Here is a 20,317-nt window from a genome sequence, read left to right as displayed (position 1 = left end):
TTATTTTTATTAATTAAAAGTAATTATAAAAGGTGCAATGCACAAAACTGCAAAGGAGAGCCAGAAATAAGTGATGCCATTTAAAATTTCATATACATACCCCTGGAATAAAAGTCAGTCTATTAGCATCCATCCAAAACTCTTTCAATCCACTTAGTTGCTCAAGTACTTCAGGCTGTTGGGATTGGGGTAGAGGATAGCAGTAATTCAATTAATTTACATGAATGTCTTTATCTGGCAAAAGCAGCCCTGGGAATTTCTAATAACCTTTAGTTTCAAATCATTAAATAAAAGGAGTAGGGGGAAGAAAAATAAAAAAGTAGAGCCAGGATGTGAGCCTTTCCATTGCATTATAATCACTATAGTAAAATTATTAATGGAGAAATCAAAGAGACAGTCCATAGAAGTAGATTACAAAAAAAAAAATCATTTAAGCTTTGGATTACACAATAGGGTCAAGTATTTATATAATTAGTAAAGAAATAAAAAATAGGACCCACTGCTTAAAAGTATACAATAAAAACATACACTCATTCATTATCAATAAGAAGATACAGTCTTTTAGAAAACAGAAAAATTACAAATGTTCCCTGGTGACATTCATCAAGAGGGAGATAAAAGACAATATACATCCTAAATGTTCATAATCAGGGAAAGGTAAACAGACAAAGTCATAACCACAGGATACAAATATACTATAATTTAAACTTCTAGTAAAAACTTCTAATTACATGGTAGAAAATTGTTTTTAGGATGGTGTTGAGGACATAAAAATTAATCCAAGTGTTGTGGCAGACCTTCATATCCTGGCAAAATTTGCTCCTGGGCATTGTCCCTTCAAGGCTACCCTCTTCAAAGTTATTTCTATCACCTCACAAACCCACATGCAATCAATGATCATGTGATGACCCAGAGTACCATCATATCTAATGACCACAGTTAACAGTCCTACATAAAAGGAATGCCAATCAGATTTACTGTTAACATATAAATATAGATACGAATTCCAAATGTAACTTAAAAGAAATTTCCTTTTGTGCATTATTGTTATAATTCTATTGTAAGTTTTTAAAAGTGTACAATGTTGGAAGACCAAAACAGTGCAAAAACGAATGATGATTTTCAAAGCTTGTTGGATTCTTAAAATGAACAAATGAGATTTCTGAAATAGTTAATACAGAAACAGATTATAGAACAAATATTGAGAAAGGACATAATAGATAAGTAATTTCAGAAGCACAGCATGTATTTTAGAGAATGAGGTACTACTCCAAACCACCATGTTCCTCCTCAAGTCTCAGCTGAAATTTATACTATTAATACAATACCCATAGAGCAATAGTACAGCAAACAGTTCTGAGAAATTCCTATCCTTAAAACCATCATTTGTGAGCTACCACAATTTTAAACAACAAATTTGCAAACTAATTAAAAGTTTCATAATAATGATACTCAGCTTGACGAATTCCTCTTCAAAAAAAAACTAGCTTCAAAAAAAAAAAAATCTTGGAAAACTCACTAAAGACAAAAAACTACTTACATACTGCTCCTTTCCTTTTAGATTCAGCCTCATAGTGCACTTGGTATACAAAGCACAAATAAAAAGGTTCTCATTACCACTTCAAAAATAACAGTTGTTTCACTCAATGATTTTGCTATTAAGTAACATTATAGAGAAGTATCTTATTACTGAATAAATTCAAAAGCAATACCCCATGGAGCTATCTCTGATTCAGAACTACTTTTACCTGCTGTATTCCAGACTGATGTTTCTCACATTATAATCACTCAAATTTTCTGCTTCCTATGCTAAAAACTGTTTAGGTATCTCTTCCATGGACCTCTCATTGATTTTACATTTTATCATCACTTTTGGTCAGAATTTTATCTGTCTGGTTAATTTTTCTATCTGTCTGGAAATTTCTGGCTAAGAACTTTCATATCTTGTAACTAAAGAAAAAAAAAGTAAACCTTTATCTAATTTTTTAAGAGAAATATATTAATTTTCACATTTTGTTCTTGATCAAATATAAGAATTTAGGGAAAGTGAGACTGATGAGAACTTACCACTTCCGTGAATTCGTTACTTCCCAAATCCAGTCTTTCCAGCTGGGTCAGTCTATTCATGGTTCTATTCATAATGGAATAATAAAAAATTAACTACAAAAATATCAATTACATGGAAGCTTTCAAAACATAGTTTAAAACGTTCTTATGGACTATGTAGTTATGGGCTTTCTCATGTTGACAAAATAATGTATATATTTCATATATATAATATATGAAATTTTATATATATATATATATATATATATTTTTTGGAGACAGAGTTTCGCTCTTGTTGCCCAGGCTGGAGTGCAATGGCGCAATCTCAGCTCACTGCAACCTCCACCCCCCAGGTTCAAGCGATTCTGCCTCAGCCTCTCAAGTAGCTGGGATTACGGGAATGTGCCACCAAACCCGGCTAATTTTTTTGTATTTTTAATAGAGACCAGGTTTTTCCCTGTTGGTCAGGCTGGTTTCGAACTCCTGACCTCAGGTAATCCACCTGCCTCGGCCTCCCAAAGTGCTGGGATTACAGGCATGAGCCACCATGCCCAGACATAAAAATATATTTTCTAAAAAATTTTGAAAGATTTCCAGATAAAATGAATTATCCACTATTATCTTATTTTGTCTTTTCATCGCTCTTTCCATTTATATTTTTAAGAAGCAACTGCAATAAATTTAAACCCACGGGCCAGAATATGAATAATGAGTTTCCACTTCTTCACATAATAAACTTTCATATAGTACAAGTCAGCTAATAAATTTTGGCAGATGCATAGTACTTACTACCATAATTACAAAAATCCTTTTTCAAAACTGCTCATATATTTGTAAGACTTTAAGATAACTGTAACTCTGAAAATTTTCAAAATGCTAAGAACAGTACATGGTATATTACCCCCTACATGTTCAAATTAAAGCCAGTACAATTCAAAATAAAGTTTTATATGAATCAAAATTAGTAGTTGACACTTATTTTAAATAAAAGCAATAATATACCATTCTTAACTTCCAACTTAACATCAACACTTCTGGGAAACTACAGAAACTTGAAAGATATAGAAACCAGTTTTGTAATGAAATAAACTATGTTGCACTTTTATCTTTTAATCTCTCCTTTAACAAAGGTACTTTTGAAACTAATTCAAGCTAACATTTATGCTCTTAAGTTGCTATTTTTGTATAACCCCTATTATTTAATACATTGAGATGATACCAGTTACCCAGATAAGAAATTCTGTATTATGGATTTTGTAGAATATGACAAAATGAGAGCAAAGTATAGTTATAATCACAATATCAGTATATTACATTAATATGTTAACACTTTGAAAATGAGCATCATTTAAAATCCACAGGTACTTTTGATTTATGGCACAAACAACACAGACTATTTCTAACTTCTCTGGAATTTTAACGAAAATTAGTAATAAGTAAAATAAAAGTTGCAACATTTCTCCAGTTTTTTAGTCAAAAAATATAACAAACACCATCATTGTAATGACACTGTTATTGGTCTACATTAGAAGAGAATGTTCCCTTTACATTTTAAATATGCCATTCTGTCATCACCCCTTCAATTCATCTTATAATGCCAATTTTTATAAAACTGCTTTCACTGCGACTTACTAAGCGCCTATTCTTAGGTACTATAATTCTACTTCCTTACTCACATCTTTGCCCAGAAAACCTGTTAAGTTCTAGCTTCCTTCATAACAAGCAAAAGGTGTTTCCAGGATCTTTCTCCAGATGTATTAAATCACATGCTATGTTAGTAATTTCTTATATTCAAATAACTATACCAGGTAGAGATTTGCAAAAAGTAAAGAGGAGTGTGAGGAGGAAGGGAAGACTGAAATAACAAAACAGATCGTTACACTTCTTGCTTCAATATTGTTATAATGACAAGGTAACAGAAAATTTACATGCAACTATTGAGCACATATCAATGGAGGTAACTTGTGAAAAATAAAGCATAACACTTTTAGAATAGGGTACAAAAATGAAAAGTAGTGCACTGGAAAAATTCAATTACAGATGATGACCTGGTAAAGTTAAATTTTAAAACAATTTTAGAAAAATGTGAGTGACACAGATATGTAATAAAAAAGAAAATATACTGTCATGCCAAAGAAGTGTCTCCACCTCAACTCTTTAAAGTCAATACTGACAACTTTGGCTGTACTCATACACTTAGAAATCTCAGAAATAAAACTGCATCCTAGAATAAGATCTACCTGACTATCTCAAGGAGAAAACATAAACAATATCCCTCAAATTTTCTCCCATCAGTTTCTAAAATTCATTTGTATTTAACTCATTTTACTTTCTCCTCTCCTCAAAGGCAAAGTAATCTTTTGTGTACTTGGTACTGTGCCCTCCAGTATTCTTTAGGCAGCATTAAATTTCACTTAACTATGTATCTAAAACAACAGCTCTTTCCATGGCTCTAGTCTTTGATATAGTCACATAACCTAAATGCACATGACTTTGTAATATTTAAAACTGTATCCTCTTGTTTGTGAGGTCTCCAAAGTTATAATCAGGCAAAAGCAATTAGGAAACTGAAAGAAATAAAGAGCATCCAAATTGTTAAAGAAGCAGCCAAAATTAGCCTTGTTCACAGGCAACTTTTTTTTTTTTTTTTTTTTTTTGAGATGAAGCCTTGTTCTGTCACCCACATTGGAGTGCAGTGGTGCGATCTTGGCTCGCTGCAACCTCTACCTCCCAGCCTCCAGCGATTCTCCTGCCTCAGGCCTCAGTCTCCCAAGTAGCTGGGATTACAGGCATGCACCACCACCAGCTAATTTTTTTGTATTTTTAGTAGAGACAGGGTTTCACCATATTGGCCAGTCTGGTCTCGAACTCCTGACCTTGTGATTCGCCCGCCTCGGTCTCCCAAAGTGCTGGAATTACAGGCATGAGCCAACACACCCAGCCAACATGATCTTATAGCTAGAAAAATCTAAGGACTCCATCAAAAAAACTGTTAGAACTGATAAATTAAGTAAAGTTGCAGGATACAAAATCAACATATGAAAATCAGGAGGATTTACACATGCCAACAGCACACAATCTGAAAAAGAAATCAAGAAAGCATTCTCATTTATAATAGTTACAAAAAAATATAAAATACCTAAGAATCAATCTAAAGGTGTGAAAGATCTATATAAGGAAAACTAAAACTGATGAAAGAAATTAAAGAAGATACAGAAAGTGGAAAGCTACTCCATGCTCATGGATTATTAAGAATTAAAACAATATTACCCAAAGCAACATACAGATTCAGTGTCATCCCTATCAAACACTAATGACATTCGAAATATTTTTAAAATCCTAAAATGTATACAGAACCACAAAAGACTCCAAATAACCAAAGTGACACTGAGCAAAAAGAACAAAGTTGAAGGCATCACACTACTAGACTTCAAAATGTACTACAAATCCACAGTCACCAAAACAGCACAGTACACAGGCATAGAGACCAATGGATCATTTGTCCAGAAATAAATCCATTCATTTACAGCCAACTCATCCTAGAAAAGGTGCCAAGAAGATAAAATGGGGAAAAGATAGTTTCTTCAATAACTGATGCTGGGAAACTGGATAACTATATGCAGAAAAATGAAACTAGATCTCTATCTGTCACCATATATACAAATTAATTAAAATGGATCAAAGACTTAAAACTAAAACCTAAAACTATGAAACTACCAGAAGAAAACATTGGAGAATGTTAATTCCCAATATCAATATCAAGAATACTGGTTTGGGCAAAGATTTTTTATGTAAGACCTCAAAAGCACAGGCAACCAAAGCAACAAAATTAGACAAAAGAGATATTACGGCAAGCTAAAAAACTGCCCAGCAATGGAAACAATCAACAAAATGAACAACCCAAAGAATGGGAGAAATATCTGCAAAATATCAATCTGACAAGGGATTAATAATCAGAATATATAAGAAGCTTCAACAAATCAATAGCAAAAAAATTCTATTATAAAATGCGCCAAAGATCTGAATAGACATTTCTCAAAAGAACACACAGAAATGGCAAACAGGTATATGAAAAAATGTTCATCACTAATCAGAGAAAACTACAATAAGATAGCATATCAAAAAGATAGGCAATAGTAGATGCTGGCAAGGATGTGAACAAAAAGGAATCTCTGAACAATTGGTGGGAATGTAAATTAGTAGAGCCACTATGGAGAACAGTATAGAAGTTTAAAAAATAAAAACAACTGAAAATAAAACTATCATACAATCCAGCAGTTCCACTACTGGGTATATATACAAAAGATAAGAAATCAGTATATTGAAGGGTTATCTGAACTCCCATGTCTATGGCGGCATCATTCACAACAGCTGAAATATGGAATCCATTTAACCATCAACAGATAAATGGATAAAGAAAATACATATACAGAATGGAATATTATTCAGCCATAAAAGAGGCTACCTGCAGTAACATGGGTTGATCAGGAGGCCATTACATTAAATGAAATAAGCCAAGCATAGAGAGACAAATATTGCATGTACTCACTCATACGTGTAAGCTAAAAAATGTAGATCCCAGGTCAGGTGCAGTGGCTCAGGCCTGTAATCCCAGCACTTTGGGAGGTCGAGGCAGGTAGGTCATTTGAGGCCAGAAGTTTGAGACCAGTCTGACCAACATAGCAAAACCCTGTCTCTACTAAAAATATAAAAAATTAGCCAGACATGGTGGTGCATGCCTGTAGTCCCAGCCACTCCAGAGGCTAAGGAGCAAGAACTGCTTGAACTTGGGAAGCGGAGGATGCAGTGAACTGAGATCATTCCACTGTACTCCAGCCTAGGCGACAGTGTGAGACTATGTCTCAAAAAAAAAAAGTAGATCTCATAAAGATAAAGAGTAGAATGGTGATTACCAGAGCCTGAGAATGGTAGTGGAGGAAGAAATGAAGGGAAAAGAATATAAATATAAATGTATGTACACCTAAAAATGGTAGACAGCAAATTTTACACATATATTTTACCTCAATAAAAACATATTAAAAACCTCAATTAAAAACCATTATCTTAAAAGGAGAAAAGAATACTTGGAGATTCACTGAGAGTCTAATTTGAATCTCTAAAAGGTGTTAAAATCAGTTAATTGCCTATGATATCACAAAGTAATTGTAGGCTTAGCTATTACAGTAAACAATTTACATCTTGGTTATTCAAATTTCTTAGAAACTAGTCACGTTTTTAGCTAAGGAATTATCACTGAAAGTATCAAATCTGTAATATATACATATCTTTTTGAATTTTAATATGGATTATGATTTGACTTATACTCACATCATCACTATAAACATTCATCTATGCATTCAGCAGTCAATTACTCAATTAAACATACTGTCTTTTGGAATAAAAAAATAGATACAGTCTCTGTCCTCACAGATAATCACGGGAAATTGAGGGGAAGATACATGCACATACATGCATGTTATATGCTGGTCAGGGAAGAAGAGAGTGACATACAATAAAAACAGATACATTAACATTATCCAGCAAATACTGTAACAGACATAAATATGTCACAGAAGCTGAGTAAACAGAATAACTCCTGGGGTAACTGGAGATGTTTTCCTTCTGAAGAGGTGAGAAGTTTGTTTGTTTCTTTGTTTTGAGATAGGGTCTCACTCTGTTCTTATGCTGGAATGCAATGGCACAATCGTTGCACACTACAAGTGCAAATTCCTGGGGTCAAGCGATCCTCCCTCCTCCGCCGCCCGAGTAGCTGGGACTAAAGATAGGCAATAGTAGATGCCATTGCAACTAATGTTTTAATTTTCTATAGAGATGGGGGTCTTGCTTTGTTGCCCAGGTTGGGTGGTAACAAATCTTGACAATGTAATTTCAATGTGAGTTGGCAAATTTTTTCTGTAAAGGGCCAGACAGTAAATATTTTAGGTCCTGCAGACCTAAAAAATTTTAGGGTCTACAGTGATAGAGTAGTGACAACCACTCTAACACCAACAACAGATGCATACAGTAGTGACAACTACTTTATCACTGTAGAGCAAAACAGTCACAGAAAATATGTACATGAATGCATGTGGCTATGTTCCAATCAAATGTTCATTTATAAAAATTGACAGTGAGCCAGATTTTATCATAGACTGTAATTTGCCAACCCTTAAACTGTAATACTATAGCAATGCATAGTGTTTTAAGATATTTGTTCAATAAATGGCCACAGACTACAGTACCTTTTGAGTTTATAGATTTCTTTCTTTTATAGTTAAATCTTTTTATTTGCTCTTGGATTGCCATATCTTATTGATGATAGCTTACCATTAGGGAACCAATCATCCCATTTCTAATTTACAATACACCAGAAAGCCAGACAATCAAGTTCTATCATTATCAAGCTTCACATGAAGACCCAATGGATCTTTCTAATGAGCAATATGTGTATGAACTCTAGTAGATGAACCTGGGATTTCTATTCAGGACTGAGGTGGGCTTCACATACTTAATTATTTTGACTTTTATGTCACACCTAAGACTGCATTTCAGACAGCTATAAATTGTTACCAATACAGTACCACATTAAACACCAACAACAGATGCATATATTTTAATATTTTAACACCACTAATTAAACACTGATGATCACACAAGATTTACAAATAACTTGCATCACATTTTAGGTAATAAAAATTTACATTTTTAAAGACTTGCATCACATTTTAGGTAATAAAAATTTACATTTTTAAAGACAAGCATTAAAAATTATAAATTAAATTTTTAAAGAATAGCACCTTTACTTACTTAGGCAACATTTTTAACTGGTTTTCTCTAAGTTCTAATATTTGGAGTTTAGTTAATCTGCAATACAAAGAACAAATCATGTATCTAGGACAAAGACAATGAATTTAATAAATTAATGTCATATTCTAATATTTTAAAGGAAGCAATGTAATTGTATAATTACTATATGCAAAGTAATATATTAAAAATTACAGAATACAACATAAAACACAAAGGAAGAAAAGACTATTTCTGCTCATCAGAATTACGGTCAGAGGAAAAGGGTTAGCACTTCCACACATATTCAAAGTGATAAAGTGATTATTCCAAAGTATCAATCCTCCAACATTTCATACCTTTTACCAAAAATTGTTAACTCTTGATAGATTCCCACAAAAATTGTTAACTCTTGGTAGATTCAAGAGCAATAATGCAACTCTAAAGTGCAGCTCTGAGAAGAAATAAAGAAACAAAAGAAGGAGGAGAAATGCTCTGGCACTTCATTGATGCAAGTTCTACTAAAACTGGAGGGAAAATGAACAGATTAAGTGATGCAAATGCCAGATACTGAAGAGGAACCTGACAAGTACATCAATGATTTTTAGATAAAAATGGCTAAAAAATTAACATTTAGTTGGCTACCATTTTCTCTAGTAGTTAATTTAAATTCAGTAATAACTTCATATCCATTATACATTCATCTGTTTAAAAAAATTGACAGAGACTTGAGGGTGGCAGGGAGACAATGAGGTCGCCCCCAGAAACAGATTCCCTTTTCTCAAGAATTTTGATTCTATGGGGGAAGATAGATCACCCAATTATTAAATCATTTTAGAATGTAATGCTAAGAATGTAACATTCAGTATCTCAAGCATACAGAAATTACTCTCATTGAAACTTCCTGTTTTGGCCACCTTAAAAAACGTTTTTCTTTTTTTTTCTTTTAAACTCTCACTGATTATTGTTTACTTGGAAAAATTAATTCAAAGTCACCAAAGAAACTATAAAAGTCACAATGCTTGGGAATAATTTAAAAAGAGCCTATGAAACGGTAATTAGTAGTACTACCAAAGCAGCTTACAGTTTTGTAAACTTTATAAGAGCTAATAATAAAAGGTTTTAGAAGAAACCATAATTTACCTGCCAAAATTAGCTGGCAAGAACTCAAGGAAAGCATCATTCAGGTACAACTGGGTTAGGTTTAACAGCTGAGAAAATCCATCAGGGAGCCTATATAAAACATCAAAATTTAAATTAAGTTCATATAAGAAATCCAGTCTCTTATTAAAATCTAAGGCTCCCATAAGATATTTTTCCAACAGATAACAATCACTTCTTTACTCTTATGAGAGCCCCTTCAAAGATTTGCCTTCTATAATAACTTACTTGTTTCAATGTATCTTCATCACTTTGTAAACAGAAAATGAGGTAATATTTGTTTTAATAATGTAAAATCTGAACAAAACAGTCAACTATGAATGAGCCACAATACATAAAGATATATTTAGGATGTAACTCTGAAATCAGCAGGCACTCTTGAAATCTACCTTATATATTCTCAATTAAAAGGACTAGATAAGAATTTCTAAACCTTGGCACAGAAATTTTGGGCTGAATAATTCTTTGTTGTTCATGAGCTCTCTTGTGCACTGTAGAATGTTTAGCTGTAACACTGACCTCTACAAATTAGATGCCAATAGTGTGCATGCATGCACACATACACTCCATTATGAAAACCAAAAAATGTCTCCAGAAATTGCCAAAAGTCTCCTGAGGCACAACAGCCCCCAGTTAAGAACCACTGGTTTAGATTATTTTCAATTTCAACATTTGGCTCCTAAATTTAAAGATTAAACAATTTCATAATAAGCAAATGAAAACAAGTAACATTTAAAGCTAAGTGACATGTTAGGGCCATGTAAGAATCTACATGTATTAGCTTTACTTCTATTTTTTGTTGATTATGAAATGAGTACAGATCTGGAATTCGATGCTAGAGCAGTATTTTCATATGAGACTATACATAATCTTTACATGTTTGTTCTGGATTGGTATGCTTCTTTCTACCCATCTTTTGCTTCACCATTCCATTTTCGCAAAATTTAACAGTCTTAGTGCCAGGAAAACTTTGTTTACACTCATCACCATCACAAAAGGACATTCACAATCTGATACACTGCAACAAATCGCATAGTCTTTCTGTTTTTTGTTATTGTTTTGTTGTTTTTGTTTCTTGTTGTTCTGCCTTCTATTAAAACTGTGAAGAAACTTTTGGTTTCCTTTATTGTTTTCAAAAGTTTGAAGGCACCACACACCTGATTTGAAGGCAAAGACACTCTTCTAGCAGGTAAATAACAAAGAATGAGGCAATGAGGATTCTAATCTCACTTCTGACATTTAACTGTGAAACTTGGAGCAAAAGACTCTCAGTATCTCTTTTGGATCACAATTTCATGTTAGTAGTATATGGGGTTAGAAAGATTACTTAAAAGATTCCTTTTTAACTCTAAAATTGATATTTCATACAGACTTAAGATTGAGATAAAATTTTTGTTAAAATAGGTACAATAATATCTACTACTGTTTCATAATTGTTTTATTCACAAAAGTAATTTATAATTCACCTCAGAACTTACTTAGAAATAGGGTTTACACTGGCCTCCACAACAGTCAAAACTTTACAATTTTTTATATTTTCTGGAAACTCCTGTATTCCTAGAAAACAAATAATGATCAAATTAAAAGATCTATTACAAAGGCCTAAATAATAACAGTAACAATAATATACACCTTCCAGATTCTAAAGTAATTTACCAATTAACAAGGAACTAGATGAACCGACACCACCACTGTGAACTAAACAACGACCTCCGCAACTATTTCTTTTTCTTTCCTCTTTTTTTTATTTGCCTCTTTATAACTGCTGATTACTTTGATTGGTTTTTAGCTTTCTTTCCTTCTATTACCTCTTCTGAAAATTAGTGCCTTCTCCATGTGATGTTAAGGCCATAAATTGTATAACATTTAACGTTCTTTCTGTTTGTCTCACTTTAAAAAAGGACTTTTTTTTCTTTGAGGGAGTCTTGCTCTGTTGCCCAGGCTGGAGTGCAGTGGCGCAAACTAGGCACACTGCAAACTCTGCCACTTGGGTTCAAGCGATTCTCCTGCCTCAGCCTCCTGAGTAGCTGAAATTACAGGCACCCACCATCACACCCAGCTAATTTTTGTATTTTAGTAGAGATGGGGTTTCACCATGTTGGTCAGACTGGTCTCAAACCCCTGACCTCAGGTGATCTACCCACCTCAGCCTCCCAAAATGCTCAGATTACTAAGAGCCACCACGCAGGCCAAGGATTGTTTTTATTAAATGCTGGGCTCTTGATTGAGCTGGTTCCTAATATTCGTAAGCAAAGTTGAAAATAAAGCTGCATCAGGAAGAGGAAGACAATCTACATCAGATATGCCAGTGGATATGCCTGAAGGCAGCATTGTCTATCCCTAAGATAATGAATTATTTTCTCTTTCCTGCACCTATCCTATTTTTCCTAACTATATTTATATTCCCCTTTTCTCAACCTTTTCCCTTCACATAAGCCAGTGTCATGCTCAAAATATGATAACTGCTTTAAAATGCAGTGATTTCTGAATACAATGATGGATGATATTCAATAGCTCTATTAGATATTTCAGCTTTTGTGTATTCTAGATCAGTGCTTTTCAAGACAAATGAGGTAAAGGATTATAGTTTTTAAATTTTCCAATCTGTTGTGGACCAATACATTTACAAAATACTATACGACTATAATAATGTCCAACTGCAGTGAAAGATTCTGAACATTTACTCATTCCCTGAAATTATGACAGCCAAAATAAAGTAACAAATAATTTGTGGACGATCACTGATCCACAGATCAACTTTAAGAAGCACTGTTCTACTCTAGACTAAAGGAATGCTAATTAATAACATTTAAAACATTCCAAAAATGAATTTTATATAGCCTGTGTTTGTAAAGCCTATTGCTCCATTAACATGATATGATTAACAGAATTGTCATTAGAGAACCATTTCAGACCCTTTCAATTTCATCACTAAGTCTACCACAGTATCATATATAGAATGTCAGGTGATGAAAAATGAATGACGCAAAACCACCAAATAGGAAATGACACAGTAGTAACTGTTTCAGTCAAAACTCATCAATGGATGCTGAAACTAGTGGGTAAAAGTATGATGATCAACAGGGTATTAACAGAGACTCAAAAACATTCTTTCCACAAAACACTTAGCAATTAAAAAGGAAAAATTCACTTTACAGTAAAGAATTCTGACAAGCACCACCTTAACCTTAAAAATTGCTTCAAAGTTGGCATTATCAGTTAACATCATCATCATTTGGAAACTAATCTGAGATGTACTGGGAAACAATAACATATCACTTTGGATATATACTTGCCAAAAACATAGAATCTGAATTTAATCATGAGCAAGCATCAAACGAATCCAAATAAAGTAAAAATTCAATTAAATGGCCAATAATTTTCAAATCTATCAAGGTCAAAAAAAAAAAAAAAAAGAAAAGACAAAGGAAGACTGAGGAAGTAACTAAAGGAAGACTAAGGATCCATAAGACCTAACAAATAAATGGAATATGTGAAAGTAACAAGTGTTTGTGAGGATGTTGAGAAAGTGGGAACTACACACATTGCTGTTAAGATAACATCTCACGCCAGTTAGAATGGCGATCATTAAAAAATCTGGAGAAAACAGATGCTGGAGAGGATGTGGAGAAATACGAACACTTTTACACTGTTGGTGGGAGTGTTAGTTCAACCACTGTGGAAAACAGTGTGGTGATTCCTCAAGGACCTAGAAATAGAAATTCCATTTGACCCAGCAATCCCATTACTGGGCATATATCCAAAGGATTATAAATCGTTCTACTATAAGGACACATGCACACGAATGTTCATTGCAGCACAGTTTACAATAGCAAAGACCTGGAACCAACCCAAATGCCCATCGATGATAGACTGGACAGGAAAAATGTGGCACATATACACCATGGAATATTATGCAGCCATTAAAAACGAGGAGTTCACGTCCTTTGTAGGGACATGGATGAACCTGGAAACCATCATTCTCAGCAAACTGACACAAGAACACAAAATCAAACACCACATGTTCTCACTCATAGGCGGGTGTTGAACAAGGAGAACACATGGACACAGGGAGGGGAGCACTATACACAGGGGTCTGTTGGGGGGGGGACAGCGGCGGGGTGGGGAGTTGGGCAGGGATAGCATGTGGAGAAATGCCAGATATATGTGAAGGGGAGGAAGGCAGCAAATCACACTGCCACGTATGCACCTATGCCAACAACCTTGCATGTTTTTCACATGTACCCCAAAACCTAAAATGCAATTAAAAAAAAAAAAAAAGAATGCAAACTGATATACGCACTATGGAAAATAGTTTGGTAGTTGTTCAAAATGTTAAACATAGAATTTTTAACTGGAACTTTTTTTTTTTTTTTTAACTACTACTACTTCAATTTAATGTTGCATTCCCTGGTCTTTTCAGTTTTCCACTTTTTGCATTGATTTTGGTAATTTATTTTTCATTTAATCTCTTTCAAAATTTAGTAGATTTGTATCATTCATTCTTCCCCTTTTAAGTGGAAAAAAGTCATTTTTAATAAAAAGATGACAAAATAGGAATATGGGAGATGTTTCTTTTGTAGACGGGAGATGGGAATTTTCTTACTGGTAAAACAAACTTGCCAATCCTATTCTAAGCCCGCAAATTAACACTGATCTACAAGACATTCTTTTTACCTAGAATGCTCTTCCTCCCAGCAAAACCAGAAGAATCTTCTGAAAACCTATCCTGATTTCTAAACTCAACAAAATCTAACTCTCCAAAAACTTCGATTATACATTTTAGGGCATTTATACAATGAATTATTTTGTAGTACTTATGTACTCTTTGTATTATTACTAGTAGGTTTTATTTAGATTGACTCAATTCTCCACTTTAAGTACATGTAACTATTTAGTACATTGCATCTTTGTACAATAAATGTTTGCTGAATTTCAGTTACCTACCATCTTCTTTTCTCATTCATTTACATACAAAATACTTTCAGTTATTGAACACTTCCTTAGGAGTGAAGTCTTTATTAGTTCTTTGACGAACAATTGTCTTTAAGTGATCATTCCATTGTGAATGCATTAAAATGGTGCTCCTAATATATTACAAGAGCACCCCTTTGCTGAACTGAATAAATATTTTTTAAATGAAACTACGGAGAGCATGTAGTGGTAACTGGTAGCAGTGGGGCTAGAATTCTACAGTATGTGTGGTGCTCCGGGGTCAATGTAGAGTTGTAGAGTTACAGAGGTAAGCAGAGGGAGTTTTGAATTACTATGAAAAAGTCGCACTGAACATTTTTGTGTTTTTTTTAAAGTCATTCTGTGAAAATGTTTGCATTTCCCTTGGGTAAATACCTAAGACTGGAATTGCTGAGTTAATTATATGTTTACTGATGTGGTGGATTACACTGATTTTCAAATAATGATTCAACCTTGAATACATGGAATGGATTCGGTTGTGGTGTATAATTCTTAATATATACTTTTTAAAAAGTGAAACATTCCACGTTTGGGTGGGGCAGGAAAATATTCTATACTATTCTCACTGGCATCCCAATTCATTTTAAAATTTTGCTAAATATCTCATCTTTATTGGTTTTTATTAAAATCTATAAAGTATTTTTGAAATAGCCAAGTAAAGATATTATTTCTAGAGTTGTAGTATTTTTAGTATATGATAAAGTCTATCTAAAGAGAAAAAGACCTAAGACCATATAATATGTTCTACTGATCTAAAATACCATATGGAGAATAATTTCAAGAGTTTTAAGTTATAAATACTGTATTTAATTCACATAAAAATATATTCATTAGTTTAATATTATTTAATGGAAATTAATGCTTGCATCATCTCCCACAAATACAAATGAATACTTCATATTTTTATATTTTAAAGTACTTTATTCCATAGCATGTCATCAATAAAAAGTACTCCACAAATGCCTGTGAAATTATAAATGCTAAATAATTATTGTTTTTCAGATACACAGTAATATTTTGCCCTAAGCAAATAGTTTTGAAACACTGGTTTTCTACTTTTGAAAATTGCTAGCAATGTGTTTAGTCTGACTTTAATTCCTACCATATACATTTCTAGGTTCTAAATCTGTTATCTCCAGTTCCCACCTTCTTCTTTAGCTGCTACTGAGAATTTTCAAATGCCCATTATATTTTGTTCAGGTGCCTCAAACTCGACCTATCCCAAGCTGAAATTACCTGTCTTCAAAGGTATTCAGCAAATGTGTTAGTATTAGAAACTGCTATGTAACTCAGATACTAAGGCTAAAAGGTAGTAAGGAAAACAAACATTTCTACTTGACTAGCTTCTCCCACGTACATCAGCAGTGTTCTTTCTTGGTAGCTTTTGTACTTTCTTCTCTTGTTCCAGACCTGTTAAATGTTGGGGTCCAACAAGGGTTCATTCTTTAGCCTTCTTTTGATTCATTTTCATGTCCTTGGCAAATGCATCTAATCTCAAGCTTTAAATATCCATATGGTGACAACTCCCAAATATGTGTCTCTAGCGCAGCTTTTCTCTTTACTAAACTCCAGATCCCTATGAACAATTAGATCTAAAAAAAACTGAGCTCCTGATTTGTTCCATTAAAAATTATAACTCTCACAGATTTCCACATCTCAGCTGATGGCAACTCTGTCCTTCCAAGGGCAAGACCAAAATCACTGAGGGCATCCTTGACTCTTCTCTCACATCCCACATCCAATCCATCATGAACTGCTGTCAATTCCACCTTCAATCATATCCAAGGAATGTCCTCATCTCATTATTTCCATCACTATCACCTCAGATGACTGAAACAGCATTTGAAATGGTTGTTTTTCACCCATAAGCCTACAGACCCTGTCTATATATATAGCTAGATTAAACTTAAACACAAATCACATCATGCTCTGAACGATCTATTCAAAACTTTCCAAGTAACTCTATTTTACTGACAGTAAATGTCAAAGTGCCTCCAAGGCCCTTCATTAGCTGCTTCTCCAAATTCCTATCTCCCTGGCTTCTATTCCTATTGCACTCCCATCTTGCTTACCCTAAATGTTTTAGTTACCCTGGGAACAACAGTCCTCACACATGCTATAGACACCTGCACCTTACAAAATAGCTTCTGGTACATCCTTACCTTAGTTATCCACATGGCTTTTTCAAGTTCTTGCTCAAGGCCTACCCTCAACAATTGTGTTACCTACTCTCTAAAGATGGCTCATTTTATCCTTATATATAAAATACACAGGCAGGGCATGGTGGCTCTCATGTGTAATACCAGCACTTTGGGAGGCTGAGGCAGGCAGATCATATGAGGGCAGGAGTTCGAGAACGGCCTGGCCAACATGGCAAAAACCCATGTATACTAAAAAAAAAAACAAAAAAATTAGCCAGATGTGGTGGCCCGCACCTGTAGTCACAGTTACAGGTGGGAGGCTAAGGCACAAGAATCACTTGAACCGAGTGGTGGAGACTGCAGTGTGCTGAGATCATACCATTGTACTCCAGCCTGGGTGATGAAGCAAGATTCTGTCTCAACTGTCTTTCTCTCTCACACACACACACATACATATGACTGAATTTCATCACAATTTACTTCTTAATTCTCTAACAGTGTCAACTATCTGTTCTTTTCTCAGTATCACAACTTCAATAAATAGTGCTGCTTCTTTGACATATACTTTTTTAGTAAGAAAATTCTGCTGGCCAGGCATGGTGGCTCACACCTATAGTCCCACCACTTTGGGAGGTCAAGGCAGAAGTATTAGGAGTATTGCTTGAGGCCAAGGAATTCAAGACCAGCCTGGGCAACAGGGCAAAACCCTATCTCTAAAAAAAAAAATTAAAAAATAATTAGCCAAGCATGGTGGTGCACAGCTGTAGTCCCAGCTACTCAGGAGGCTGAGGTGGAAGGATCCCTCGGGTCCAGGAGTTTGGGATGCAGTGAGCTACGATCGTGCCACTGTATTCCAGCCTGAGCAAAAGAGCGACATGCTGCCTCTTAAAAAAAAAAAAAAGAAAAGAAAAAGACTGCCATTCAAATGTAAAATGAAGCACTAGATTAGATATCATAAAATAGAGCTGTCTTCTTCAAATCACTCTCATTTAGTTACAGAAGAACTCTCTCTCTTAACTTCTGAGAAAGAAAAACTCCTCCTGACACCTAGGAGCTGGCCTGGGCTGACACTAACAGCTAGTCCTTGGTCTTACTACAAACAAGCCCTGGCATTCAGATTTTCCTATTAAACAAAACTATTTCACAGAACATCAATATCACACCACGCCATTCTGTAACGATGACATATCAAGACAAAAACAAATTTATAATCATGTCTGAAAAAAGACAAAACACGCTTATTGTCCAAGCCAAAAAATACTAAACAGACCCTTTTCCTAGATAATAAGTGACTGATGTATTGTTTACTGATTACAGCTTTAGTTGTACTCTAAGCAACTTCTCCATAGATAACATTAAGATACCTGATCATAGAATTACTCCACTTCTTGACGGCATCCCATCCATGGCAACCTTTACTATCTGAAACTTTCCGAGTATCACCACAAAAAACCCAAATCCTCTATGTCTTTTTTCTTTTTTACATCTTCTGTGACCCTCAAGAATCCCAATAATATGAGTTTTTGCTCACTATAAAAGTAGTAAATCCAAACTGTTAAACTGGCGGTCTTTGCCAGGTGTCAACATCCCACTGCCCCAGTTGTTGAATTAAGTCAACAGGAGTCCCTTACTGCTCCTGCACTCCAAAGGCAATGATTACCATACTACAGAATAAAACACTGAGTTCTGGTCAAAACTAACCGCAAATTGCAAACTCAAATGACGACAGCTTTCAGAGGATACTAGATGTTATGATTTAGACCAGATATAACACAATGAGTAATAAGGCCTATGCTATGATAGGGCACAAATGAGTGCACACTCTAGTTAACAGTCTACATTTATATAAACACTAGGCAGTGGCCAGAAATCATCAGTATAAACATTAAGCTTTAGGACAGTGTAAAACCTGGTTTTTCTTCTTTCATTATCTTAAATAAAGTGATTTATTAAAAGAGCTAAGCTCAAACATCATTAACTACAAAGCAAAATGGTAATTTTAGAAATTTAAAACACAAGAGTAAAAATCCATGACTTCTCCATCAATCTGTAATATCTTCTCAATCAACTTAACTTCGTATTTTTTTTTTTTTTTTTTTTTGAGATGGAGTCTCGCTCTGTAGCCCAGGCTGGAGTGCAGTGGCATGATCTCCGCTCACTGCAACCTCCGCCTCCTGGGTCCCAGTTCAAGCAATTCTCCTACCTCAGCCTCCCAAGTAGCTGGGATTACGGACATGAGCTACCACACCCAGCTAATTTTTGTATTTTTTAGTAGAGATGGGGTTTCACCATGTTGGCCAGTCTGGTCTCAAACTCCCTACCTAGTGATCCATCCACCTGAGTCTCCCAAAGTGCTAGGATTACAGGCATAAGCCACTGCGCCCGGCCTCAATTGAACTTCTTTTAGCTTAATGTGAAAAGCCTTTTCCACTAGTTTCTCCCCAATCATCAGATTTTCTCAGGTTCAAAGAACTGCTTTGTGTTTTGACCACAAACTTTCAATTCACTCTTCCTGGGCTTTTTGACTCAACTAAAAAGAAAGACTTTGGTTAACCTCGCTAGTATTCCCATATTAGACAGAAAGATCTGAGCTACTTTTTCTGGTTTCTCTGTCTTGTAATCTTTGGCATTTTATTCAGTATGTTCATATAAGAGAATTAATAGCTTACACAGTTTTTATTTTCTCTCCCCTCCCTACCAGCTTTCCCCATCAACCACTTTGACAGACTGTCTTAATCGTCATCTCAATCTTCTCTACAATAAAAGCCATTTGAATGCAACAACAGATCATTTCTCTAATACTGGGTGCTATTTGCAACGCCTTGGGATAACAGCTTGGAGAACTTTTCGTAACTTTAAAAAGTGTACATGCACACGTATGTTTACTGCAGCACTATTTACAATAGCAAAAACTTGGAACCAACCCAAATGCCCATAAATGATAGACTGGATAAAGAAAATGTGGCACATATACACCATGGAATACTATACAGCCATAAAAAAGAATGAGTTCATGTCCTTTGCAGGAACATGGTTGAAGCTGGAAACCATCATCCTCAGCAAACTAACACATGAACAGAAAACCAAACACCGCATGTTCTCACTTCTAAGTGGGAGTTGAACAATGAGAACACATGGACACAGGGAGGGGAAAATCACACACTGGGGCCTGACAGGGAGTGAGGGGAAAGGAGCGAGAAAGCATTAGGACG

The 20,317-nt window shown here is 34.7% G+C and overlaps 1 protein-coding gene across 5 annotated transcripts in view; it reads right to left on the bottom strand.

Moving 5' to 3' along the window:
• Positions 1–20,317, bottom strand: part of ERBIN (erbb2 interacting protein) — a 152,695-nt gene that overhangs the window by 64,208 nt on the left and 68,170 nt on the right. For all 5 annotated transcript variants that reach the window (XM_012462252.3, XM_012462253.2, XM_012462254.3 and 2 more), the window contains exons 5-9: positions 11,469–11,547; positions 9,973–10,062; positions 8,854–8,910; positions 2,068–2,131; positions 101–175 (exon numbers count right to left, since the gene is read on the bottom strand). In XM_012462252.3, coding sequence (XP_012317675.2) covers positions 101–175; positions 2,068–2,131; positions 8,854–8,910; positions 9,973–10,062; positions 11,469–11,547 — 365 coding nt within the window. The remainder of the gene's footprint in view (positions 1–100; positions 176–2,067; positions 2,132–8,853; positions 8,911–9,972; positions 10,063–11,468; positions 11,548–20,317) is intronic.

Source organism: Aotus nancymaae, unplaced genomic scaffold (genome assembly GCF_030222135.1).
Source record: "Aotus nancymaae isolate 86718 unplaced genomic scaffold, 86718_ANA_hifiasm-v0.15.2.pri h1tg000014l, whole genome shotgun sequence".
NCBI lineage: Eukaryota > Metazoa > Chordata > Mammalia > Primates > Aotidae > Aotus > Aotus nancymaae.
The sequence above is the reverse complement of the archived record's forward strand: the minus strand, read 5'-3'. Positions and strand labels throughout refer to the sequence as shown.